Consider the following 26,710-nt stretch of genomic DNA (forward strand, 5'->3'; position numbering starts at 1 on the left):
GATGTTTTCGTTCTTTCATTAATGCCTTAATTAATCTAAACACAAAATAGTAGAAATTTTTTTTCAATCATTTTCATTTACACTGATTATATATCTCATTATATAAAGTTATTTCGTTTTAATAATCGCGTTTATAGACTGGAAGCATATTAAAATATTATCTTAATTTCTAATTCGTATATGAACTATAATTTTAGTTTGAGCTACTTGGATGCTAGACTTTTAAAAAATATGAATCTTGATTGTTCTTAACTCTTTGCACTTTAATTTTACTCCTGAAGTATAGTTAACATATATATTGAAATATATTTTAATATATGCAATATTTATGTAATTACAATGTAAAAACAATAAAGTAATTTAAAAGAAATAATTAACATTTTCTGGGGAACTAAATTTCTAGTTTTTTTTATATTTTCCATATAAAATAGATAATTCAAGTGCAAAGTGTTAATTACTAAAGGAAGTCTCCTACATTTTCGTAGTTAATACAATGCCATCGTTGATCCCAGCATGTATAAAAAGCATGCAAATTACAAGAATCGCAGAGTAGACGAATAAGAGGGCGATTACGCCGAGGTATCGTTGTCAGTCTCTGTTTTGTCGATGCTTTTTATGAACATATCTGTAAAGAAAAGCGAAAGAACCAATTTCTAAAATCGCCGATTGAAATTATCTATTTAATCTATAAATCAATTAAGAAATGTCTTAGTTAGAATTTAAAAGAGTCTCTATGTTATTTGTTACTATAGAAAAAATATTTTTTTATCACAAGTTCCTATTTTGTACACAAGTTTCATTTTTTAAGAAATAAATAATTCATTATTATAACAATTCATGAATGCAATAAATGTTATTCACATAATATAGTGTCCTGTTCAGTTATTTTATCATTAATTAATTAACTCACCTTTTTCTTTCTGATTCTAATTCACTTTCTTCGCTAATTGTCTTATCAGCTATTTCTTCCATTGTTGACTCTTCCTCACTATCTTCTTCGCATCTCCAGCTGGAACTTTTAGTAGAATCTTCATTCCTAGATTTCATTTTAATATTTTCTGAAGGCTTTCTGTTTACTTTTCCCGACGTTTTTCTGTGAATTTTTCTTCTATGTTTTTCATCTTCGCTGGAAATTTCAATTTTAAGGTCTTCAACGCGTGATATTTTTCTTTTAATATTATTCCTTTTCGCTTTTCCATATCTTCCAGAATTTCTAGAACTAGAGGTAGAATAACCAGTGTCTTGGCGTGTTTTCCTATAATTTTTTATAATCACAATAATAATATTTAGTTTCTAAATTTTTACATGTTAAATATTAATATTCTATACCTTTTCGAGTGGGTAATATTTCTAGGAGAAGAATCAAATTTATCTGCTTTTTCCGTGGTTTCTTCACTGTCAGTGTAATTAGCTTCTACATCTTTATCTCTTCTTTTCTTTATTCTTTTTTCTTCGGAAATCTTTTTATTTCTTACATCTTTATAAATATCTTCTCTGGATATGATACTGATATTTGGTATTTCAGATTTCTTTTTCCTCTTGTTCCTATTTTCCGTCTGCACTACGTACAGTCGGTAAAGTTGCAGGAGTATCACTAAAGTATTCTTACACGTGAAAAAGATATTCATATAACTGACTATACGATAGTGAACTATTAAAATTAATCTAAATGCAAGAAACGGTCCATCCTGTAATATTTTGAAAATATTTAATCTTCAGAAACTTTAAAAATATGAAATAAATTATTTTGTAATATTAATGTATTGTTGGCAATTTAAAAAACTTACTATTATTAAATAAAGTATGTATTTAATAACTTATTAGCAAAATATACAATTTAAAAATAAATCCTAAAATAAATATTAATATTAATATAAGATGAAAAACAAAATCATAAGTATAAATTATAAATTTTCAACGTTACTATATGAAAATATTTTCTATGATTTAGAAAAATTATAGAAGTAAAACAAACCTGTAAAACCATGTTCAAAGCAATTCCCCACACGTCTATACTGCAACAACTAGTTTCGGTGTGTACCCGCTTTTTGACAGCACTTCCAGAAGATAATCTAGATTTCCGAGACTTGGTGGCTGTCAAAACGACAGTAAATTGCATCAACGACCATGCCCAAATTCCCAAAGTTAAATAAACTAAGACAGGTTCGCGAGCTATACGATCCTCTTTAAAGGAGTCAAAGAATTCAATGATATCTGCTGCTGTTCCAATATATACCAATAATAATTGACTTAGTTGATCTCTAGTTAAATCTCCCTTTGGTAACATCCATCTTCCAATAATTAAAATTAACATTAGAAACTGTTCGATCAAAGTTACCCAAGTCTCTGTCGATATCTGTATGTCCGGTAGATGTATGTTTACCTAAATTATATATTAAAAAATAATTTTTCACTCCTTATACATTTCTAATAAGCATTCTTTTAATAATATAAATGGAACTTACACCTAATGCCTTTTCCAGATGTTTTAAGTCCTCAGCAGCTAAATTAGTTAAATCAAAGTTCTCGGATATGTTCACATTCGTTTCGAACGTCCTCAGTCTTTTATCAACCTTGTCTAATTCCAGAAGCCATATTGCAGGAACTACACTGCTTAAGTACAGGAAAACGGAAGGACAAAACCTAAAGGAAAAATTTTTTTTATTAGTAAATAATCCCATTCTTTTCTTAAGGTTACCTTTCACTCGATCGGTAAAACAGGATAACTAACGATTTGTAATATAGTGTAATTTATCCTCGCTTTAGGAGGTGAGCATTCCAGGAATCTTTATTTTGTCTAAAGTTATATTCTGATTAAAAATTTATGATTTATATCATGTGAAAGAATATTAATTAATCACAATATATTATTAGAAAATATCTAATTATAGAATATTAAACAAATGTATATACTACATTTTTTTATGATTCGATATATTGATCTTTTTCAAGAATGATCAAAAATATAGTTTCCATCAAATATGTACTCGATCAATCATATATGTGAATGAAAAAGGATATTAGAAAAAGGGGTCACTGTTACATGGCTCTTTCTGTATATCGATAATTTTCAACGTATAGTGGATTATATCTCGTCCCACTCCTGTTACTAATGCTCCAATTTCCGACTGTCAAATTGAGACGAACCCACAAAAACACACCCCTTCCTTCCAAGCGAAAAGTAGATTTGTTTTATCGAATAGATTGTTAAACTAGAGACCTTGCTTTTTGGCATATTTACTTTAGTAAATTTTTTTATTTTTATATGTAATTCAAAATTAAATTTAATATGTGTATATAATATATTTTAATAGAATATTTTTTATAAATATAATAAATCAAGTCAAATTTATTATTTTTTCCTTCGAGTATTGTTAATAAGAATTATTAAAGTATCATGTAGACCATAGTCCTAAAAATTTAGAACTTCAAATTTTAAAAAATAAATCAGTATGAGAAATAATTAATAAATGTACTTTTATTACTTACCACTTCCACTCTTGATTTTCCTTTATAGTAAGTGTAAATATACCTTCGAAGAACAGTAACAAAATTGGACAGCTCAGGTACCAAAACAAAGGATTCTTTTTAAAAGTAGTTACTTGCCAAATTGCTATAAAACCGTGAGACGCAAAAACTAATCGTGTAATTATCGCTTTAATCGTTGCTAAAAACTTTGCCATTTTCACAAACCATCCAGTTATTTAATTAATAATTATTTCACTATAATTATTTCGTTCTAATTATATTATATTCACGAATTTGTTAACACACTCAAATATCCTTTAGTTATAGCGAGAAATAGAAAAAAATTAGAAATACGAATTTTTTGCAACTTTTGTTTAAATACTACATTTTTATTGTATTCTTTTTCAAGGTAATAAAGTATCAAATTATTTTGCAGTACATCAAATGTCGTTTGACTGGATCTCACTGTATCAGAACTGGAATAAAAGGTCCTAAACGATTTGGATTTCAAACAGCTGTGCGCATGCGTACTTTGACACTGCAAATATTGTCATTTATTCGCAACAGGCGTTTATTAAAAGAAATATTAACTACGTCATTAAACAATTGAGAACTTCCTGTAATTATAAATTAATTATTAAGAAATTTTCATAATACAAGAATCTCCTAGTTATAAACTGACAGAATAAAATTACAAGAAAAATACCTATTAATAAGAAATAAAAATAGCACGAAAAAGGTATAAAATAGGAATGGAAGAAAAGATGAATTCATATAATTAAAATTATATTAAAATCACTTTATGACTAAAAAATTTAAACTCGTTCGATGAATCAGTAAAAAGTAAAATTGTAGTGCAGCTGTATAGCTATAGAAAGTAAAGGAGAATATTTGATTGGCTTATCAATTTCAATACGTTATTGTACTACATATAAAGAAAGTTAATCATTAAACTAATTTTGTAATATTTAATTTGAATTAGGTAGTTATTACATATATTTATTCTCCCATTTGTCATTGTAAATATCGAAGGAGTATTGAAGTCTAATCTTTGAATACTTTTAAATATTAACCTTTAACTATTTTATAAGGTATAACCTTTGTTGATAAAAATATTTTATCGTATAATGTAATTATGACATTAAGGTGCAATGAATCTGTTCGAAAGTTGTCAATTACTTTATTCATGTTTGATTAGCGATTTCTCACAAATAATTAAATTCTTTCTAATAATTCTATAAAAATAAAGAATCGTAGCAGAAACTATTTCTTGATCATAGTATTAAAATGCATCGCACGTCAGTATTTAATTGCTTACTGGAAATTGAATTCAATAGGAGTAACAAGCATCAGTATCTTTTGTTTTCAGTAACAATTTTTACTTGCAAGCATTCCAACAACTTCGTGAAATACAAAGGAATTTATATTTTGCAAGTGGTTTATAAAAATCTATCATATATTTCTTATACTAGATAAAGGAATTCTATTTTAATTAAAAAGTGTCATTCATTCATTAGAATAATTCTAGGCTTTATTCATGAAACCCCGTTTGTCTTTAAGCAATAAATATTTAATTTCTGTGTACCATATTCACTCATTAATATATTTATGATATTGCGAAAAATATTAGTTTCCTTTATCAATCTCATAAGGGTCTCCACATAGATCGGAAATCGCTTAAAATCAGAATCACATTATGTTAAAACAAGCTAATTACAATAATTTATTTGCCCTGTATAATTCACACATATTTCGCGTTTATTCTTTAAAACATATCTATAATTAATTGCGCCTTTTTGACCGTTGTACTTAATTCCCTTTAATGTAATTCCAATACAATCTATCTTACAATCCTTTGCAGGGTTTATTTCGCGCTTTACATCAGGCAATTTTGAAAACGAAAATCAATAACAGCACCTCTAATAATGTTTTAAGTAGTTAAAATCTAGTTACATTCCAACTATTTAATGTACTCGGTGGACAAAAGAAAATGAACATTCTAATTAAAGATAATTTACTAAAAATCACGAAATATTTTTCTTGCCGCGTTTAAACATTATAGAACCTATAACTTTGAGCCTGATTGAAAATAAAACCTCAAAGAGTTAGTACGTATTATCCCTAGAAAACCACTTGTGTACATTCCCATGTGTGATCGTCCTTTAAAATCACCAATAAAGACGTGAATCATAATTTTTCTTTTCTCATCCATCTGCCTCTAGTGAAGCCACAAAATAATAAATCCGCTATCGTTAATTCTATTTAATTAAGTACAAAACACGTTCCTTTAGTACTTTCGCGTGTTCTACGATCCTGTAGCGTGAAACATAAGGAAATACGCTAACGATTTTTATATCGTACAGGAAGTGAGTCTGATGACTGCTTTTTTCCGCATTTTTTTCGTTTCTAGTATACGATATGCATTCAAACATAGCGCATATTTTCAAAAACCAAAAAGAATACATCATCGTTTATCTGGTACTTCAAATAAGTAAGTTGAATGTGTTTTTTAAGCACCTTTCGATAGTTGGCCACTCATTTGCTTAATTATTGAAATTTCTGTTGTGCTCGCTCGTACAAGCAAGATAAACTTAACACCTTGAAGAATTCACAGACTATTAATATTTACACAGGAATTAATGCAATAATATGAGTGATATAGATCGGATATACGAGACTACAGCCATTAATGATTAGAACAAGTAGAAATTTAAGCCAGTACGAATTCATGTTTTTCTTTCTGTTTTTACGAGTCCAAAACTTAACAGTTGGCAGAATTGATGAATAATTTTGCCATAGAAGATCATTGCGAATAATTAATTAATTAATGAATTAAATTCAATCAATTTTCTTTTCTATTATCAATAGTTTCAATAAGAAATCTATTCTCTATCGCCGCAAAGATCTTCAAACAATCTGTTTTTCAAAAACTCGTATTTATATGTTACTTCGAATACGCATTCAAGCAGTCCATCTGTAAATGAATTCTGTTCAACGCTTATATTCTGCATTACTTTATCGTATTTGCTAGAACTCCAAGGAAATAAAAATAGAAAAAAACCGTAGAAAGAGAAAACAATGATAACAGAAGGTGTCTACGAATCGGTGAAATTTTTTCGAAATTGTTCTCAGTCAATGAGAGAACCAACCAGTTTTTGCATTTTCTGAACTGGCGCCTAAGAATGGTATCCTGAGAAATTTCAAAAACTTCTGTATTCTGTTTTAATCGGTGATGGAGATCTGAGCAAATCCTATTAACGCCTTGTCGTCGGGCAGTTCATTGGCTGCATGACCAGAATTCTAAAACAATATTATTTATAATTAACTTATATTCGAAGTTCATAATCTTAAAACAATTATTAAAGTTGAAAATTTACCAATGAAAATGTTACTGTTCGTAATTGGCCGGCACTGTCTATGAGTTTTTGTAGATTTGCTGCTATTACGACGATATCTTTACCATCTACCAATCCTGCACCGACTAATTCCGCTGCTATACCTTCGGCAGAATCCACCCCAACAGCAAATTCAAATCTGATATCATTAAGCTCTCGTTTCTGGTTTCTAAATAAAAAAAATTTATTTTAGTTGAAAATTTCTACTAATATATCATTTTTCTTATAGTACTTTACGTTGCAAGAAGGATTGTTTAGTAATAGCTAAATTAGGAATTGAGAAATTAGGAAATAGGGTTGAAACATACTCGGACTTGTCTTCGAGGGTGAAATGGGTTTCAGGACGTCTGCAATAAAAATATAACTTAAAATAATTACAAAAGCAAATAAAACATTCTAGATAATATTTTTTGAGAAAGAATTCCCCAAAATTCTTTAAATTTTGAGAAAAATTTTCTTATATTAATCTTAAGAGTCCTACAAATAGTAAATTTATTATTAAAATAAAAAACATCAAATATAAAATTTAAAAACATTAAAATCTAATTAAGATGTACCTTAATCTTAGCACCAAATTTATAGGAACATTCGGCTCCGTAGCCTGTACAACAATATGACTTCGTGCTGATTTCACTTGTCCATAAAACTCTTCCTCCGGTTCCTCTTCGGTGCTAGATGCATTTTCGATCGTGTTAACAGGTAAAGCTTCTTTGCCTTCGTCGCCACTAGATGCACTACTATCTTCTTCTTCTGAAGACCAAACCCATTCTCCTGTAACTGTTCTATGCAGACGTCCCGATGTACCAGGTTGTCTTTTTGAAGCCTAAAATAATTATCGAATTAATCAAATAAAAATATACATTATAAATAATTAATTCATTAAATGAAAAATATACCTTTTGTACTCGAGTTTCAAGACTAGGACCACAAGCTACTAAAGTCTGCTGTAAATATTTTTTATCTTTCGCTTTCTTGAAGAACGGATGTTTCAGTAGCTCTGTTGCTGTTGGTCTGAAAAATTATTGTTTTTAATCTGGATTGTTTTTAAAGTTCATAAGAAAGCTTTCAATGAAATTAACCTCTTCGTCGGATCTTTTTGCAAACAATCGACGATCATTTTTCGGAATGTCTTGCCATAGGCTTTGTATTGATCTTTATCGTCGGCGGCAGTATCTAAAGTTGGCGGATCGTTTTGTAGAGTTAACATGAGTACTTTCATTGGTGGGTACTTATGATATGGAGCTGTGCCACTAGCCATTTCAATGGCAGTGATGCCAAGCGACCAAATATCTGCTTTGAAATCATAACCATGGTCCTGCAAAGGTATTCTTACATATCATAATCGATTTTACAGTGTACACATTGAATCAAGATACTAATAGTGAGAATAAATCATGCTATTTAACAGTAACATGCTCTTTATGTCAATAATTCTATTGAAAAAAATGGAAAAGTATAAGATGTGCATATTAATAAATATACTTGACAAATACAGCTGTTATATAATTTACATGCTTAAAACTACATAAACGTATAAAAATCCAAAAATTGAAGTTCAGAGATTTTTAAATTAGAGCAACACGTTTTTATCAAATAAAAATAACGAAAAAGTTAACATAAAGGTAACTAATTTCTAGATTTTAATTTTTATAAAATAAAAATAAACGAGTTTAGAATCTTATAAACAAAGAAGCTTAAATATGAACACCAAAAATGCAGGCTAAGAAGTTGTAATGTTACTTTCCTCTCTCACCTGCTCCATGACCTCAGGTGCCATCCAGCAAGGTGTGCCTACAAACGTGTGTCTAACTTTCTGTCTGCTCAAATCTCGACCGGTCGCTAGCCAAGCACTAACACCGAAGTCAGCTATCTGCACGGTGCCATCTTCTCCTAGTAGGATATTACCGGCTTTTATGTCCCTAATATTATTTTGTTATTAAAATTTGTCTATATATTATCAAATAATCAAATATATTCACTTCGCGTTTCATTCGAAAAAAATATCGCATATTACTAACACTTTATGGCTCGTTTGAATATAAAGAATGACTTCTTTAGAATTGACAATATATTAATATAAATAAATGGTTACTATTGATACAGATTTTAAGAATTTATAATATTAAACAGCAAGAATGGGAGCACAAATTATGCAGGAAGAAAAAATACCTATAATATTTATCCGACTTAAACGTTATAAACTAATTTCTTTTATATTATTTTATAAATGCAGTAAAGAATTAATAAAATACCTGTGTATTTGCCCATTACTGTGGAAGTATTCGAGGCCTTTGAGTACTTCTCGTAAAACTGTTGCTATTGTTGCTTCATCAAACACCCCATGTTTACAGTTTGTGGTTCTAGTTTTGTGTTTGATGATATCCAACAGGGATCCTCCTTCCAGCAGCCTCAGAACAAGCCAGAGCTCCTCTTTCACGACGAATGATGTATAATACGTGACCACATTCTCGTGATTGCAGGAGGACATTGCTTGTATTTCTTTCTGTTTATAAAAAAAAACATTTTTTCAATAAAATTCTTTGTAAAATATGCACAAAAATCTAAAAATTACATTATATTCATGATTAAAATATATTTTTAAGAATATCTAATATCGAAGAAATATTAGAATTACAAGTTTTTATAAATATTACTATTTAATATCTTCGATAGCTACGTAAACGTAAACAGAACGATTTCGGATTAAGTGGTGACAATTACGATAATATAAATCTTTCAACAATAAAAATTTCATTTACCAATGAATTTATATCATCAATATAATGTTTATAATTTTCTCTTCAATAATGTTTAATAAAAAAATTACCAGAAGCTCGTCCATGCTTGTGTTCCATTTTTCCAAATTTATTCTTTTGATCGCACATTTTTCTTGCCGTGGAATGCAAAATGCGGCGTGTACTACGGCAGTCGCTCCAACACCTAAAATTAAATTAAAAAATCATTATAATACACAATTTTTAATAAAGATTATACAGATCTCATGGGAATAATATTTTCTCTGGTTTAAATCGAACCTTTGAATAGTTATGATGTAATTATACGTCATGACACGTCACGTGTCGGTGTTATGACGTATGTGCACTGGCACAGGATATACACTGAAATTATCTCATTTTATTCTGCGTTTCAAGACCTTTTTAAGTTTGTAATTTTTCAACTTTTCTAAGAAAAAAATGATTCTAAATGATTTATAATCCAGTTAAACACATATAATTGCTCCAACTTCTCTATAAACAGAAAAAAAGCTTCCTCATATCAAAATCTTTTTACCAGGTAACAGCAACAATTTTTTCGGAGTAAATTAACATCACGTTTTTAACAAAATTAAAATCAATATTCTGAGAAAAAAGGGGATGTGAGAAAAGATATATAAATGTTTTTCTATTTTAATCTGACATTTCGTTCATATTACTCCAAAAAAAGCTGTTTATATTACTGCAAGAAGTACGTTAAAACCTTAAGATTATTAAACATTTTTTAAATTTATTAGAAGTAAAAATATCTTTAAAAAACTGGTTTGAAATCGTATTATAACCTCTGTTATTTTTCTATTTGTTTATTTCTAATCTTACGATAATCCGTTAACTCATCCCAGAAATCCGTATGTATTTCGTATGCAGTAAGAATTGGAACCGTTTTTCGAGCAAGTTAACTAGGTTAGGACGTATTGGGCACCGGTATACGTGCCTTCGTGAGTGCGAGTGAGTAAGCAAACCTCAAACTCAAGTATGAGAGAGACGACGGCGTAAATGCGGACGAGGACAATGCATCAACTTAAAGCTCACTATTCAAGATCACGAAATCATCGACTTTTTTATATATTCCATTCTATGATCTCGCGTTTTTATGTAATGTTTCGTTTACTCGGTTAAGGAACTTTCTGTGAATAACGTCAAGAAGCAGAAGCAAGTATTCATCAAAACCCGGTAAGCATATATCACGACGAAGATCCTCTTCCCGATGAATCTCATATGAGAAGCAATATTGTAGATGATGAGGGAAACAGAGAGGTAATGATTACTCACCAATAACCTCTTTGAGCTCGTAGTCGTCCTTGGTGTTCGGCCAGCCCTGCACGACCGTGGTAGAGCTCGAGGACGCCATTTTGTTTGCCAGTGCCGTACCAAGGCGTGTGTGCTTGCTGGTACTTCGAGCACCCCGCGCGAGCAGTAACACACCACTCTTTGAACGTGTGTTGCTGTTAGTTGTTTTCGGCTCACGTGGACTTCTTGAATCGGCGCTTGCGCACTGATGATTATTTGCCGCAGGTGCGTTTGCGTTCTTTGGCGGAGTTGAGGCGCGGAATGACTTCTGCCGGAAAATCCCCGAAGAACAAGAGGGTAAAACGTCCGGTGAAATTTTCCTATGCAAATATTCAATATTTCGAGAATTCGTACATAAGAATAACTATATTACATTTTATTTTGGTTATGAAAAATTGTTTAAATCTCGTATGTTTAATTTGAAATAAAATAAAAAATTATCCAACAAAAGAAAAGGTTAAAATTTGTTTAAAGATTTGTTTCTGCAAACAACGCACAAATTAGGGCTGGATTATATTAAAGAGGCTACGACAATGTGTTTATTAAGTCTCAATTACATGTAATTTTGTCAAAATAAATGCGTCGATAAAGCGTCGACGCAACCTACGCAAGCCCCAATCTGATTCATTAAGTCGATTGGTCTTTCTTAGAGAAACTAACCATTCGAGTAATAAATTTTAATTTAGTGCAATTTACTGTCTCCGAAAAAACTTTTTTTCCATTTTGGATACTTTAACAGACAAATTTTTAATGGCATATAACATAAAGTATTTTACAAACACTATATAGTTTAATATCCGTTCTTTAAAACTCTCCCTACGTCAAACAGAAAATGGAGGGAAATTTAAGTATCATTATATCTCATCATATCTCATTTCTATCGAGTGATTAAATTGTGTGGGTGAAACTGAATTAATAAAAATATCGAAGACAGCTATATATGTAAATCTGTATGACCCTTTTAATTCTCATTGAATATTTCTGTTAGAGTTTACTCACGTAAGTGTCGAGGATTATGGTTTATCCGACATAAGCAGTGCAGTATGGTGCCCGGAATCCGTCACTACTGTCGAACAATGATTCAAAACATTTTTTCGGTGAGAGAGAACGAGAGTTGCGTGATATGTGACCGCGATATTAAGGTTAATCCTGGTCCGTCTGTCCAAGTCTCACTATAAACTCTGTCGATGGCACGCTCGTCGTGATTAGTAATTGAAGTGCTTTCATCGTCATTCACGCATATATTGTGAAGCATGTTAAATAAAGATAGAGAAAGAAGGAGTGACAGAGCTTAGAGATACCACAATGCTCGAATTCTCGGGCAGCACGAAGTTCAAACTGAATTGAGGTTCGATTCTCGATTCGATTCGAGAACTCGAACGAGTGGCTTGAATAAAACAAAGCGACTCGAGCAAAATCGATAACATGAATAAAGCGAGTAGCTTCTGCGAGATCGGACAGTTCGACTAAACCGAGCGACTGGAAAGAAATCCAGCAGCTCGAATAACCTAAGCGGCTGGAATGAAATCGGACATAATATGTCCACATGACCCGATACGGTAGCTGCTTCGCTCGTCACTTCGTTCACCATTCATCGCGTGTTTATGCTTGTAGCTCGCTTATTGATCTCTAGATCAGTTTTCACATTTAAGATTCGTAAGCATTTCAGTGACGATTTTGAATTTCAACTTGCATGTATGTACATATATATATTTATAATGTATATTTTTTATGAATTTTTAAATATTTCGCATATAATAGAAAGGCAACATATTCGATGTAGCATAATGGATTTGTAAATATATGTTGTACATTGTACGTAAAATATATATGACATACTACGTCGAATCTTTCGATTCAAATGATCAATTGTTAGAAGTCGTTCGACTTACTTGATTATGTATTCGATTGTATATTCGGTTTCGAACCGAGTGTATACAGTTGGCTTAATCATTTCTGTATTTTTAAAAGGGCTACAGAAAAGAGCGGGAAAATGCAATCAATCATGGCGAAATTGGAGCCAAAAATTGGAAATAGGAGTAAAGATAAATCTAGGAAAAGATAAAAAGTTTGTTATTTAACAAAATTTAAACGTTTAAAAGAAGGGAAGTAAAGAAAATATACATAGAACAAAAAATATAAATATACAATCTTCTCATTTGGCAATGAGCGAGTAAAAATGTGTGTGAGACGAGAAGGAAATAGTAACGGTGTAAACGTGGATGATACAAGGTGAAATAGAAAGAGCACCGTAGAAAAAGAGGAAGTAGTGAAGAGGTTAGGTAAGACAAGTTGACTAGTAGGATAGTAGGAACGAGAAATAGAACCACGACGAAACGCTAGAAAGATACAATAATGCTTAGGCAAATTCAATCAAAATTATATCAAATTAATTATTATAATTAAAATTAGGTTGATTTATATCGTGTTTAGACTCATTTTTACCTGAAAAATCTCAACAATATATTGATATTACTTTTACAGAGATAATGGGGGAATAAAATTGGGGAACAAAATGGAAAAAATGAAGACGAAATAACTGAGATACATAATGCAAAAGAACGGGAAGATAGAAATATTACTAAAAAAATTGGTGTTAAATTTTGTCTGACAATTCACCGCAGTCAACATGTTTGAAGCCCATTTCGAGATCCTATTTCCAAAATATGACGCTAAAATGAGCATTATTATATAGGATGTATGAAAATTAATCATCGCAGTCATTACAATCGTTGAAGATAGTTATAATATTAGATTATAAGATACGATAAAGAAATTACAGACAAAAATTAAACAAAATAGTAATAGCAATAAATAAAATTATATGAAAAAGATGGCAAAGAATTTCAGGACAAATTAGAAGAAAAAGTACGAGGTTAGAAACAATATCAAATGTATAGTTCGAGTTATCGATATTGGGAAAATGTCAATCGACACGATTAAAAAAGTTTAATTAAAAAGTCGATAGTCAAATACGATATCGAATTTCACTGTTTGCAAGAAGATCTATTGATAATGGCCTTTACCTTTGTACTAATAGATAACTTAATAACATAATGCGTTCAAATCCTGCATGTGATATAAAAGAGCTGGTTGAAAATAGATACATCAGTGATCTGGTTTTCAGCCTCTAATGAAGGTGACATTTTTGGAAAAATTGTTAAGCCACGAAGAAAACAGGAAATTCAATCACCATGCATCGACTAGGGTTTCTTGCAATGGTAAGCATTTATAAAAATTTATCGAAAATTTCATATAAAATTTTATTTAAAATTCGAAAATTTAAACCTGAATCCTTATTATATTGCTGCTATAACGAGAAATAGTGAATTATATTGTAAAGTATTTGTACATTTTGTCTTAGAAGTCGTATCCTGTATGTATATGTCTATATATGTGGATATATGCATATGTAGCATGTTGACAACTCTTGAACACTTTAATTACTATGGGTTTACTGCTACGTCATTAAGAAAACTTATATTGGTAATTAAACTATAAACGAGAAATGAAGATGAGGTTCTCAATCTCTAAATGTAGTTAGTTGAATATATATACTGGTAATTATAACAATGGTCCGTATCAAAAAACTGAAGGAAAGGATTTTTACACTTATTTTGTGTTGCATATATTTATATTACAATATATTATATTGTTATAATTAATTTTTTAATTTATGATATATTTAAAGCACGAAATTTTTAATATATCAAAACAAGACATATGTAACTTAGACCACTTTTATAATCATTAGCACATTATGTAAAGTTTTAACAAAAGTGGCTACACGTTAATTTAGCCCAAACTAGCATTAATTTAATAACAAATGATCTAAACTAAAGGTTCCATTTCACTGTTACATAAATTTTGGTTGTTTTAGATTTAAATGCAATGGCTTACATCCGAGTCAAACGAACACACACACGCACACAATGAACAAAAATTTCTACGTTCTCTTTGCTGACTTTTTCATAACTGAATTCTTTCGGAATTTTTTCGATACTAAAACTTCACTAGAAGAAGAGATGGAGGAGAACTCTCAGCTTAATTTTTCGTTTATAATTTATATAAACGACCGTAGAAACACCTACTGCGATAAAAGGCGATCGTACACAAACGTTACAAACAAATACACCGTCATGGACAGACGTGTATACACATAATTCATCATAACAGCAGTACAAATTGTTTGCGGAATATCTCGAATACTAAGGCCAAATATCTGCTATATTTATAAGAGAAAATTCGAAATATCGATTTCTGTAGAATATTTAAAAATCAATGCCGTGTGTCTTAATCTAAATAATTACTTCTGCGTTCTTTACCATCGAGCTATTAGTATGCCCCCGTTTATTTACCACGCTGATAGATACTAACTCATTTAAGATGTTACACACAGTTGTTAATTTGCAACGTAAATCGTAATTAAATTTAACCTTTTTCAAATTTATCTCTTCATATACAACTTTTACGAGTACGTAAGTGGTTACCACAATTATGGGGCAACAGCTGAGATTGTCATTTATACGTAGAAATGAGAACTATTTTCTAAATTGATGAAATATGTCAAAGAAGTAAATACGAATAGCGAAACACATTCTTCAAATTTCTATAACTTCGGCGGATATTAAAAATTTCTATTCCCCGATAACGAAGAACGGCTTGGGTTAGGTCTTTTGAATTCGACACATCGCAAATTACGAGGTTTCTGAAATTACAATCGAAACGAATCCTTGTGTGAGGAAGGTCTACCAAATCTTGAATTACACGGACAAAATGAGAACAATGATAGTACTCACCTATTTCTGCCAAGTACTAATGTTGTTAAGAATCTGTTGTCTTGGAACTTCAATCGTTCCTCTTCTGTAGATATAGGCGCCGCGGCGCCAAGTGTGCCGGTCTTACGTTGCCTCATGCTGCCCGTAATTCTACGCACATAGAAACACTCGTGTTAAACCGGTTGCATATCCCAGGCGTCCTTATACTCGGCTGTACTCATTCATAATTACAGTGAAACATTTATTAATGAGATACTGGTCATTAGAACATGAATGGAACAGAATATGACTTCAATAAAATTCAACGAATTGTTCTCAAATCTAAACACAAACTTGAACTTTAACATCGGTGAAATCTCTTTGTACGAAAATTGATTTGCATAGAAAAAGTTCAGACATCGTATATGCACTTCTTTTAAAGAGAATAGGGGACTATCCTACATCGCTTTAACCTTTCTACAAAATTATTATTGTTCGTTTCGTTGTTGTTTGCTCCCGATTGTTATTAACCCCTTGCACTGCGATTTAATTATGAAAAGTTATGCATTGAAGTAGTATTTAATTTTAATTCACCACTATATACTTATTCCATTCATGATAAAATTAGATAAAAATTTTAGAAATTCTTCTAATTTTGTGCATGTCGAAACGTATGAAATATAACTATAGTCGTGTAATTATTATAACTTATAATCGTGAGATTTGACATAAAGAATTCGGGATGAATTAGACTCGTTGTTGCAGTGCAGAGGGTTAATATTGGAATGTTCTTACTTTGTCATTTTCCGAATATCTCTTATTTACTTTAGCAAAGAACGATTAATTTACTATCGTTAGATATTATTCCGCAATTTTCAATTTTGCAGCTTTCAGTATTATTGCAATGTTATTTAATGTTTTTCTATCCTGCCAACATATTATTTGCATTTATCCACAACGCAGCCTGAGGACCCTAGGCTGTCAGCGTGTGGAATATTTCTAAATTGGCGGTCAGTCGATTGTCACCTAAATACCTAAATGGAATAATTGGAGCTGGATTGGCCTTACCGGCTATTTTTAGCCAACATCAAGGGGTAGCCCCTATCTTGCTACCTAAAAATAATCCGATAGCGAATGGATCTTTGGCTGTTTTCAGACTGCAGCTTCAAGAAACATTTTCTCTCGCTTCCTCTATTAAATATTTTGAACCAACATTGAAAATTTCCGTGAAACTAAAGAAGAAAAGGAAAACAATTTTTATACCTTTAAGGAGCAATTTTCATTTTCTGAATACTTGTAACATTCCTGTACACGTCATTCGCGATCTGCTAATAGATTTAAATCCGTCCTCGCGAAAATATCTTGCTAGTACGATCTAATTGTCTCTTTAAACACGGGGAACTCGTGCGCATTCCTTTTTAATGTGGTTATACATAAGCCCCCGTGTCTTAAGCGTGAAATATTCCCCAGGAAATTTCTCCTAGCGATGGAAACTTTAGCTATTCTTTTATAGCTAAAAAAGGCATCGGTGTGTTAATCGAATTCGCATAATTCAGATATTAGCTTATAATAGCTCGAATATTTTGCAAAAGCAGATATAGAAAAGGATACACAAGGCTATGCACAGTTTCCTGCACACGTTGGCCAAACAATGTAAAGGCACATTAGAAACAGCATATGCAATAAGATGAAGAAGTAAAAATTCGAGAGGATCATGCGAGATGAGTGTAGGTAGAGCCTCATGCTGACTATAAACTTAAATTAAAGTCCTTGTTCTGCTCGGGAAATTAAACTTTTAACCCAAATAAGAGGCTCGTGCAAGACCTTCTACTCTAACGTGCTTTAAAACAGCTTTACAACGAAAAAAATCGGAAACTAAGAATTTTTCTATCTATTAAAGAATTATAACATCTGCAAACGGTATAACTGAGTAATTATAATGTGAAAGAATTAATTTCTAATTTTTTATTTCAAAGTATCAGCAGAAAGATTTGAGTCTTCGTTAACCGAATCATAATGGCGAACGGGTCTCGGATCTAGCTCGGATCTAACTGTATTTTTGTAGAGAAATAGCACATGAATGTAACCTGTACTTTTCAGTATTTCATTATAGACAGAGAGAATATACCAAAAGTTTCACTGTCAAAAAATATTTCAACATTTACGAACAATGCTGTAGCCAAACATTTCTTTATCCTTGTACTATGTATATTATACTACAATATGATGTCACGAATAGAAACAAACGGTGTTCATATTATCCTCCACCTATTGAACACACAGTTATTCAGTAATTTTTAGTGAAAAGAGAAATCGTAATTCAGAAATTCAGAGATCATAGAAAGAATAAAATATTAACGCATATGCCAGGAATAATTATTTACATGAAAGAAGCTGTGATTATGCGATATTTAATATAAAATATTTAATAGAAAGAAAGAGGAAAAGGTGATAGTGTACGAGATAAATCGCGATCAAATCGATCAAAAGAGCTGACAATAGGGGAATAGCCAGGAGAAATAAGAAAAGCAATAAAAAGAATCCATTTGTGAAGAAAGATGAGTATGAAGAAATCAAAATACAACACCTCGTGTGAATAGATATTCAATCAACTGTTAAACACATCACAATGGTACTAACAACTATCAACAGTAGTACAATAGTAAATGTATAGTAGCACAATAGTGCAGAAGTATATTATTTTCAAGACAGTGATTCAAAGCATACTGCCAAAAAAGCAAAAGAACGGCTATTATATACCGTGTCTAAACAACTTATTGCCCCACCTTAATCTCTAGATGTCAATCTTATAGAGAATTTACGCTGTACCTTAGAAATCACAAGAAAAATATTCAAACAATGAAGAAGTCAATCTCAAACACAGCAGCTATTATTGAGACTAAAAGAGAGTAAACAAAATATTGAAAGTGTATTTTGTAATTAAAAAATACGTTTGACAAAAATGATACAAACGTGTTTTGATTATGAGAGTTTCATTATTTTTATTATGTATAAGGAAATATCATAAAGCGAATGTTGCATTAATATATTTCTTTACAGGAAGTTATCTTGGGAAAGCTAAGCGTGCAAGTACTTTTCTGATCCTCTGTATGAATTCCAACCTTACAGAGTGAAAAACAGAATGATTAGACCACTTGCGACCTTATGACTGCCAATGTGGAGCAAATAACGTATTGAAACGATAGTAAACACGTCACGTAGAGTTTCGTTGGAATTCTTGCCGCATCCTTGTTGCTTGGGACGAAGGGTCTAATTGATTTCCTAAATTAACGAGTCTAATAGTCTCTTCTCTACCAATCGTTCCCGTTTACAAACCGCGTCCCGTCTACAGTTTCGTGTTCTGAATTACGTACTAACTGGTCACCTTACTTCTGCAATTCCTCAATATTTAAGCAGTGAAATTGTACAGTTCCTCTAGTTAAAAATATCTATTATTCAGTATTATTCTCTGCTTAATGTACCATGGACGTATTTAATTAGATTGTTAAAATAATAACCGTGACTATTACTTCTTGTTGAGATGATGTGTTTATTTATTTATTTAGTTCTCTGATGATGATATCAAAACTATTAACAACGTAAAGTCAACTAACATATTTGGTAAAATCACAGGAAACGACATCTATTATCGATTGGCCAGTTTCGAAACAATCTGACATTTGCCAATCCCTGTCAATAGTATCAGACAGACCATCTGTTTGTGTTTAATTTTTTCTTTGACAAGAATTACGTGAACGCTGAGTCTACTATACTCTATATCATAATTAAACCTATATGTACATTGAGCGCACATCTGTGAATATTTAGAGGAACATTTATGGAGGCATAGAGGAATATTTATGGAAACGTTAATTCTTTCAATCGATAAATAGAAAATAGAAAGAATATTGAAGATTTAAAGAAAAGAGGTGGAAAGTTTGAAACAGAATACAGCTAGAAACCATAATGATTAACGTCTATTTTAATTTCCTAAACACCACGTGAATTTATTGAAACGACTTTGCATCGAGACCAAGTCAAATGGTATATTCGTTTCAATAAACAATCTGATGATTTTAAATTAAACAACCTCGGCTCCAATTCATATTCTGCTGATTTTCTGCACGTTAAATTTTCACTATATATTTTTAATATGGACAAAGATTAGAATAATTTAAAATTTTCTTCTGATTATTAAAGTTCAAAATACTTTTCTTTAGAAATTAAGAATTTCCAGATGAAACTCGAGTTTAGCCCAACGGCATCCATCAATGGAATCTTTGCTCGGGAGGTCGAGGGTCAATTGGTTATTAACTCAGACAGCAGTAACGACTATTAAACCATTTCACTGTCATGAAAATTGCCATAAGAGAGCGAGGAAATCACGTTCTTGCACGAATCATCCCAAAATCAGAATATTAACAATGCATCAAAATTCTAGATAATTGTTCAAACATTCGTCCTGTAGTCAATTCTGACGTAATATTATGCATTATGAAATTTGCTTCATACAATCCTAATGTTCATTCATCTCAATCAACCTAAAACATATAATTTGTTTTACATATCGTTTCATCTCCGTCTATTTCATTAGAGAGACTTAAATAACATATGCTATTTCCTCTTGTTCTAACAACTAAATTCTTGCAAGTCAAGTACTATAACTCCCTGACTATTTTTATAAACAGACACCAATTCCTCAGAAACATATCATTCTGATAACACCAATTTCTCGTTTCGTTACCAGGAATATTGGCTCAAAGCACGAGCTATCAACAGAAATTCCATTTTTACATGTTCCACGGCATTGTTGATCAGCCGACAAATAGAACATACAGGGAAAAGAAAGACCAATACCTTATCTTAAGCTATCTCTTATCTGCTTATATCTTACCTGTTGGACGTTGACTTCACGGATCCATTCGCGTACAGGTCGGCTGCCATCTCAATCGAGCTGGTCCACTCGCATCTCCCCCCACTTGGATGCTTATTTATTCCAGAAGAAGCTGAAGAAAAAGTCGGTCCAACCGACTTCCTCAGCTGTCTATTGACAGCCAAAAGAAGAACCAGTTCACTGACTGCGGCTAACCTTGACCGAGTTCGTTCTCACTGGACCAGCAAACCGGTCCCAAAGCACGATCACGTCTCTGGACACCCTTACGGGAATCGTCATGTCGATTTCTTCAACAATTACAGAGTTTAATTTCCCTTTCACCGTTACTGAAGTACAATATCGATATGGTTGGAAGAAATACACAAATGGAAGAACGCAATTCGCTGAATACCGGAACGTAGAGACGCAAAAACGTCACTGTTGGCAGAAACGTAGTCGGATCATCCTGAGTTCGTCGTCGACTGAACTATGTCAGACGAGGGCACTGTCAATTGAATAACTACCTACCACACAGCGACGTGCCACCGCGTGGAGAATATGCTTGATAGCGGTCCGAGCTGACGACCTCCCTTGCTCCTTTCTGAAAGTGATAATTCGTTTTTAATTTTAGTTGCTTGATAGTGAACCTGGAATTTGGATTTATAAATACCTTGGGGGATGACAAGAATTCCTAAATGTTCATGAATTTACAATCTTCAAGGTGGAAAAGAATTTTAAGTAACTGTTGCCGAAGAATTTTCTTCTTTTCATTTTTTCACCATGATAAAAAGAGCCATCAGTGGTATAATAACTTTTAAATAGAATTAAACAATGTTTCCAATGTTTTAAAGTTACAATCTTGATGATAGAGGAATCGCTGTTCTGGAAAAATGTTATGAAATTTTTAATGATATGGGACACCTTCTACAAAGCTTTGAAGTCCAGAATGTTGATACCCAGCGATGGAAAACTTTTTAAAAAGGAAAAATAGCTTTGAATGTTAAAATCCTTAAGTTTATGTTTAATGTTAATGTACCAAAATGTTTCATAGGTATTTTATTTTTAACTTCTATTCTATTTTTCATAGGTGAGTACTATTCCACAGTCAATTTAAAGACAGCCACTGAGATCGACACTGGGAGACTAATTTATATCATACGACGCGAAGCACGTCAGCTCAATCACGATCGACCTTGCTGTCCGGTTCATACTCTGTTTTTCGCGGGAGTATCATCGTCTTTAAAGATTCGTCAACACGGCACGCTCATTTCTGATATTTCGATCCCATGGATCACGAAACTGGCTCGACTGGCACACTTTTAAATTGTTAACAAATGATCTTCACTGAATTAGTTGAGCATGTTTCTGGTATATTTGTTTTAACGCAAATATTTTAATACAATTTCAAGAAATATACTTAAAAATTACTCTTATGCATGCTATTATACATTTTTACTTAAAATTTATAAGTGAAATAACTTTCATAAAAATGATTGATGTTTTCGTTGAAATGGTCAAGACGATGATATTATGAGCTTTTTAATGACATTTTGTGTAGTCGTATTGCGTCATCGTTAAAATTCAAGCATCGACGGAGGTCTCAGTCAGCGTTAGAGACCTATCAAACTTGATAAAGCATAAATCGCATGCAGAGGGTTCTGCCAAGTGGGTATGGAAGTGGAGTGAATCGGTCTAATAATGTAACTGACGAAACATCAGAACGATCGTTGATTATTGATGACTCGCGTTTCACGCAGATTTGATCCCCTGACTTTCACTATTTCTCCTTATCATAGCATATAACATCCTTATTTTGTTATTTATAACATGATGCTGTTATATTTTTATTATACAATCCATATTTTTATGATTAGTATAGTTCATAATTCCATAAGGATAACTGATTCTTTGCAGAAAATATGAAATTGTTTGTAGAATGTTGTAATATATCATATCTTTTTACTAAATAATTCATATTTAAAAGTGTTTAGTAATTTACCTCTTAATGAAAATAAGAAAAATTAATTAATTCGTTTTAGTTGATTAAAAACTTGATTGATCTCATCTTTGCATAAAAAATAAACAATTATCAAAATGATACAAAATTAGCTTCATCATATTATTTTATCTATAATTTGCAAACTTCGTAGTTTGCAGCTTTAGCAGTGGTGGCGCAAGGTTCTTACGACGTCTGCAAGAGATGCAACAGGAGTTCTCAGATGTTAGAATCACAGAATTTTTACTATCCTGAACAACGTCTTTCTCTGCTACAGGATGCCTTGTATCTACCTGAAGAAGATCACATCGAGATGTCTGACAACAATCAACAACAGTCTCTTAATCGAGCTAATAGAAATTTATTACATGTCAGTCATGGTGTGTCTGATAGAAAGAAATAAACGAAAAGCAAAATTTAATGTTCTATACTTTGCCTATAGGAATATCGTAGTTTATGCGAAACTGTAACAAAAGAAGTACGGCTAGATGATTCTGAATACGAATATCAACCACCCTATTACCATGAAGTTTATTGTAAAAGTTATTCGTTGCTAAATAACTTGCATCACGTCATGAATCCACCGAAACAGGTAGTTTGCAAAATAAATTCCATTTAAACAAAAATTACCTAAGATTTAAAGCAGAAGCTTCCAATGGGTAGTTGATAACATAGCTATCTCTCAGATAAAAAGAGAGTCCGCAGCCTGAAAAAATAAATTATTTTTTTTTTGTTTTTGTAACTGTAAGTAATATCTAAAAGAATTATGCGTTCTATAAATTAATACTTATATCTTATTAATATAATATTATAAAATATTGAAAGAACCTTTTGTTAATGAATTTTCTTGCAAGATTTGTGTAGGAGTTGGAGACTTTTTGTATTCTTCTCTCATATTATATGGCATATGTATATTTCAGACATGCGTGCATTCTGCTTTTCATTGCGTGCAAAGAAGGAAAACATTACTATTAATAAGGCGACGATGGGATAGTGAATGTTGGGAACCTTTCACTAAGCAGATTACCAGTGGTTGTGATTGTATGTGGCCAGTTTCTGCTCTTGGAGATATAACTAATCATTATTAGTCACCTCTTTGAGATCGCAAATGAAACAAGGAGATTGATGATTAAAAATAGAAATATCAATTCTTCTAACATTCCTTTTTAATCAATTAATTATTTGGTAGAGCAAAATGTTAAAATAATTATACATATTATGAATTATGTAAATGTAATCTGTACTATTTATTTGTCATGTAGTGTTTATTTCACCGTTTTTCTTGTCTGTATGGCTGTGAGTGTTTAACAAAATAAAAAAGATTTTTCTTTCTGTATACCTAAAATTTATTTTGTATGGTGAATATTTATTAAAGAACGAAAGAAATAAATTTCGATATAAAACTATTCTGTTTACGTGATATATACATTATTTCCACGCGTTTGCTTTATGTTTCGGTAAAAAGTGAAATCCTTCAGGCACTTTTCCAAGTAACATTTCCCTAAAAATAAACCAAAGTAAAAGAAAATAATTATATTGGATATGATAGTAAATAAAAATATTTTTACGATAATTTTGTCCAATCTGCACAGTTCGAACTAGCCATTAACGTTTCCATTTCATCGCGACCTCTATAAAATGGAGGTCTTTCGTTAATTCTTTGCGGAGGTCTTTCTAATATTCCAACTGGAATATACCTAATTAAAAATAGAAGTTAATAATTTATATGTCATAATTCATTACAATATTAAAGTTACCTGTGTAAAAAAGATATCCATTCTAACATGAATCTTCTCGTTGTTTCGACCCCACGAGTATCTGAACCCCAATGTTCAAGACCATATTTTGAATATTTTTTCAAAATTTCAAATCTTTCTGCACTCGATATATCGATCAATTTTTTTTCTTTTATTTCTGTAAATATCCATGGCTTTATCAGTGCACCACGGCCTATGGCGATACCGCACACAGATGTATACGAGTCTCGAACTCTTTGATAATCATCAAATGATAAAATATCTCCATTTCCAAACACTGGAACAGGATGAGCTATTTTTGCACACTTTTCTATATAATCCCAATCAGCTAATTTCGTATACCTTTGTTCACGAGATCTTCCATGAACCTATATTAATTTATGGTTAATGATCAATAACTTTTAATATAATTTATAACAATTTTATGATAACAATTTAAAAATATAATTAACTTACTCACAGTAATCATAGACACACCCCAATCACGAAACTTTGGCATCAAAGTGTGTGCAATAGGTTTGTCTATGTATACTCCTGTCCTAGTTTTTAGAGTTAAAGGTATATCCATAACTTGACTAACAGATTTCACAACAGTTTCTAGAACATTCAATCGATTCAACATACCACTGCCGCCACCTTGTCTGTAAATTAAATCTATGGGACAACCTAGGTTCAAATCAATGAAGTCGATATTAATTTCTTCATTCAACAACTGAGCACATCTTGTTAATACACCTGGATTGTTTCCACAAAGCTGTACACCAAAAATGTCTTCAGATTCATGTCTTTTCACTAGTGCCCATTCTTCATGAGCTCCTTTCAATATCCTCGGTGCCAAAGCCATTTCTCCACAAGTTATATCTGCTCCATATTCTTTACAAATTCTTCTAAATGGCAAATTACCAACTGTTGTCAATGGACTTAACAATATTTTATTTTTCCAATCAATTGCTTTTTTTTCTACACCTCTACATTTTATTAAATCATAATCTTCAACAGGACCAATCCTCTTTTCAGTATTTTGAATTTCAAAAACCTCATTCTGAGAGTCACTGACACATGTGTCTAACATTAAATTATTTCTTATCTCTAGTTTATTTTTGTTTGAGGATTCTTCAATCTGTTTCACATTTTCTATCACCAATTTTTTTCTACATGGTTCATTTGTTTTAACAATATTTTCTGCTTTAGAAAAATTATATTTATGTTTTCTTAATTGAATTTGAATATTTTTAGTTAAATGATTTTTTGTAGAAGGTGGTTTTTTCTTAAATTCCTCTTCCCTTTCTTTATCAATAATATTTAAACCTTCTTTTGTTAGATGTTCAGAACCCATTCTACAAGCTGTGCCTCGTGGACATCTGCCACTAAGTTTAAAAAGATAACATTCATTTGCAATGTCATCTGGTTTGATTTCTAAATATTTAATTCTATCATGCAAAAATATACACTGTTTATTGTCACATTTTTTTTCAGGCTCATCCACTGCTTGGTCTGCTATCCAAGGACATAAATTTAGCTCACGTTGTGTCTTAAATGGTGGTGGTCTTGCTTTATTTTGTCCTCTAAGTTTTTCTTTTTTATTATCATTTTTAAATTTCTTAGATGGAGGTTCATCTAATACAGAAGCATCATCATTTATACTACTCGTATTAATTGAAACTTTCTGTTTATCAATTTCAGTTAAACACTTTTTGCTTAGAAGTCTTACATGATCTTCTATAACATACCTGTAACAATCTTAAATTAACATATACGATTGCAACACTTAACAAAAATTTTCTAATGCATAAAATAAATTATTTAAAAAATATGATAATTTAAAATTTATGACAGAAGGCCACGCGGTTCATATAAATTAAGGTTATCTAGCATATGATTATAATAAATCGCAATAATTTCGAAAAATCTAAACAGTTTTAATAAATATAATAGTGTTTACTTACTGTTCTTTAATTAAACATACACCTTTTTGTTTATCTTCATTGTAATCAAACGAACAATCCTCTGCACACTTTTCACTGTAATCCGCCATTTCAAACAACTCGATGTATTAAATTGCGAGAAATCGATCATTGATAATTGAGAGGAAAACTTCCTAAACTCTAATTCATAACATAATAAAAACAAAATTAATTAATAGGTCATTACAAAGATTGAATTAGTATTTCTATACTATCTACAAATTATTAATAACATTTATTGAGTTTCTATTGCTATATAAAATGCATTCAGGCTTTACATATGCAATACAAGGTAGTTTTCCAAAAATGAAATATTGATTGCATGTTATATAATTTTTGCATGACACAAATACAAGTTAATGATTTTGCTAAATTCTATATTATAGGAAATTTTAGAATGTTGAACAAAATAAGCTTGTAATCCTTCTTATTACTG

General features: G+C 31.3%; 4 protein-coding genes across 5 annotated transcripts; 1 reads left to right on the forward strand and 3 right to left on the reverse strand.

Annotated features, from left to right (window-relative positions):
- Window positions 1-588: 588 nt before the first annotated feature.
- Window positions 589-3,683, reverse strand: LOC108549932 (transmembrane protein 26). The gene is made up of 6 exons (XM_017903510.1): window positions 3,490-3,683; window positions 2,466-2,643; window positions 1,976-2,383; window positions 1,330-1,688; window positions 911-1,255; window positions 589-625 (listed from the first exon to the last, which is right to left on the reverse strand). The coding sequence occupies exons 1-6, from the start codon at window positions 3,681-3,683 to the stop codon at window positions 589-591; spliced, it is 1,521 nt and encodes a 506-aa protein (XP_017758999.1).
- Window positions 3,684-6,339: 2,656 nt separating this feature from the next.
- On the reverse strand, window positions 6,340-20,788 carry LOC108549938 (serine/threonine-protein kinase OSR1). Of its 2 annotated transcripts, none has more exons than XM_017903527.1 (11): window positions 20,579-20,788; window positions 15,727-15,855; window positions 10,910-11,247; window positions 9,691-9,803; window positions 9,116-9,366; window positions 8,608-8,782; window positions 7,943-8,178; window positions 7,760-7,874; window positions 7,421-7,686; window positions 6,846-7,032; window positions 6,340-6,768 (listed from the first exon to the last, which is right to left on the reverse strand). In XM_017903527.1, exons 1-11 carry the CDS (start codon window positions 20,626-20,628, stop codon window positions 6,691-6,693), a joined length of 1,938 nt encoding a protein of 645 aa, XP_017759016.1. In that variant the 5' UTR covers window positions 20,629-20,788; the 3' UTR covers window positions 6,340-6,690. The 2 variants fall into 2 exon arrangements, with proteins under 2 accessions (XP_017759016.1, XP_017759015.1); XM_017903526.1 differs by having other exon boundaries at window positions 8,617-8,782; window positions 20,579-20,719.
- On the forward strand, window positions 14,072-23,682 carry LOC108549939 (uncharacterized). The gene is made up of 4 exons (XM_017903529.1): window positions 14,072-14,148; window positions 22,708-22,923; window positions 22,996-23,145; window positions 23,474-23,682. Exons 1-4 carry the CDS (start codon window positions 14,122-14,124, stop codon window positions 23,639-23,641), a joined length of 561 nt encoding a protein of 186 aa, XP_017759018.1. The 5' UTR covers window positions 14,072-14,121; the 3' UTR covers window positions 23,642-23,682.
- Window positions 23,683-23,837: 155 nt separating this feature from the next.
- On the reverse strand, window positions 23,838-26,345 carry Dus3 (Dihydrouridine synthase 3). Its single transcript, XM_017903500.1, has 6 exons — window positions 26,257-26,345; window positions 24,771-26,040; window positions 24,311-24,678; window positions 24,122-24,250; window positions 23,981-24,054; window positions 23,838-23,892 (listed from the first exon to the last, which is right to left on the reverse strand). Exons 1-5 carry the CDS (start codon window positions 26,343-26,345, stop codon window positions 23,982-23,984), a joined length of 1,929 nt encoding a protein of 642 aa, XP_017758989.1. The 3' UTR covers window positions 23,838-23,892; window position 23,981.
- Between the last annotated feature and the right edge of the window lie 365 nt (window positions 26,346-26,710).

This window comes from Eufriesea mexicana, unplaced genomic scaffold, assembly GCF_001483705.2.
Source record: "Eufriesea mexicana isolate 0111107269 unplaced genomic scaffold, ASM148370v2 scaffold2340, whole genome shotgun sequence".
NCBI classification, from domain to species: Eukaryota; Metazoa; Arthropoda; class Insecta; order Hymenoptera; family Apidae; genus Eufriesea; species Eufriesea mexicana.

Bases quoted from the DNA above. Each gene is read 5' to 3' on its own strand.
- LOC108549932 (XM_017903510.1), bottom strand. From the start codon at position 3,683: ATGGCAAAGTTTTTAGCAACGATTAAAGCGATAATTACACGATTAGTT. The intron at 2,644-3,489 runs GTAAGTAATAAA...TTTTTCCTTTAG, and splicing joins GAAAATCAAGAGTGGAAGTG to GTTTTGTCCTTCCGTTTTCC. The intron at 1,689-1,975 runs GTTTGTTTTACT...AAAATATTACAG, and splicing joins CTTTGAACATGGTTTTACAG to GATGGACCGTTTCTTGCATT.
- LOC108549939 (XM_017903529.1), top strand. From the start codon at position 14,122: ATGCATCGACTAGGGTTTCTTGCAATG. The intron at 22,924-22,995 runs GTCAGTCATGGT...CTTTGCCTATAG, and splicing joins CTAATAGAAATTTATTACAT to GAATATCGTAGTTTATGCGA. The intron at 23,146-23,473 runs GTAGTTTGCAAA...TGTATATTTCAG, and splicing joins TCATGAATCCACCGAAACAG to ACATGCGTGCATTCTGCTTT.
- LOC108549938 (XM_017903527.1), bottom strand. From the start codon at position 20,628: ATGGCAGCCGACCTGTACGCGAATGGATCCGTGAAGTCAACGTCCAAC. The intron at 15,856-20,578 runs GTAAGATATAAG...CTATGTGCGTAG, and splicing joins GTGAAGTCAACGTCCAACAG to AATTACGGGCAGCATGAGGC. The intron at 6,769-6,845 runs GTAAATTTTCAA...ATATTGTTTTAG, and splicing joins GAACAGTAACATTTTCATTG to AATTCTGGTCATGCAGCCAA.
- Dus3 (XM_017903500.1), bottom strand. From the start codon at position 26,345: ATGGCGGATTACAGTGAAAAGTGTGCAGAGGATTGTTCGTTTGATTAC. The intron at 26,041-26,256 runs GTAAGTAAACAC...AGATTGTTACAG, and splicing joins GTATGTTTAATTAAAGAACA to GTATGTTATAGAAGATCATG. The intron at 24,055-24,121 runs GTAAAAATATTT...GTTTATTTTTAG, and splicing joins GCAGATTGGACAAAATTATC to GGAAATGTTACTTGGAAAAG.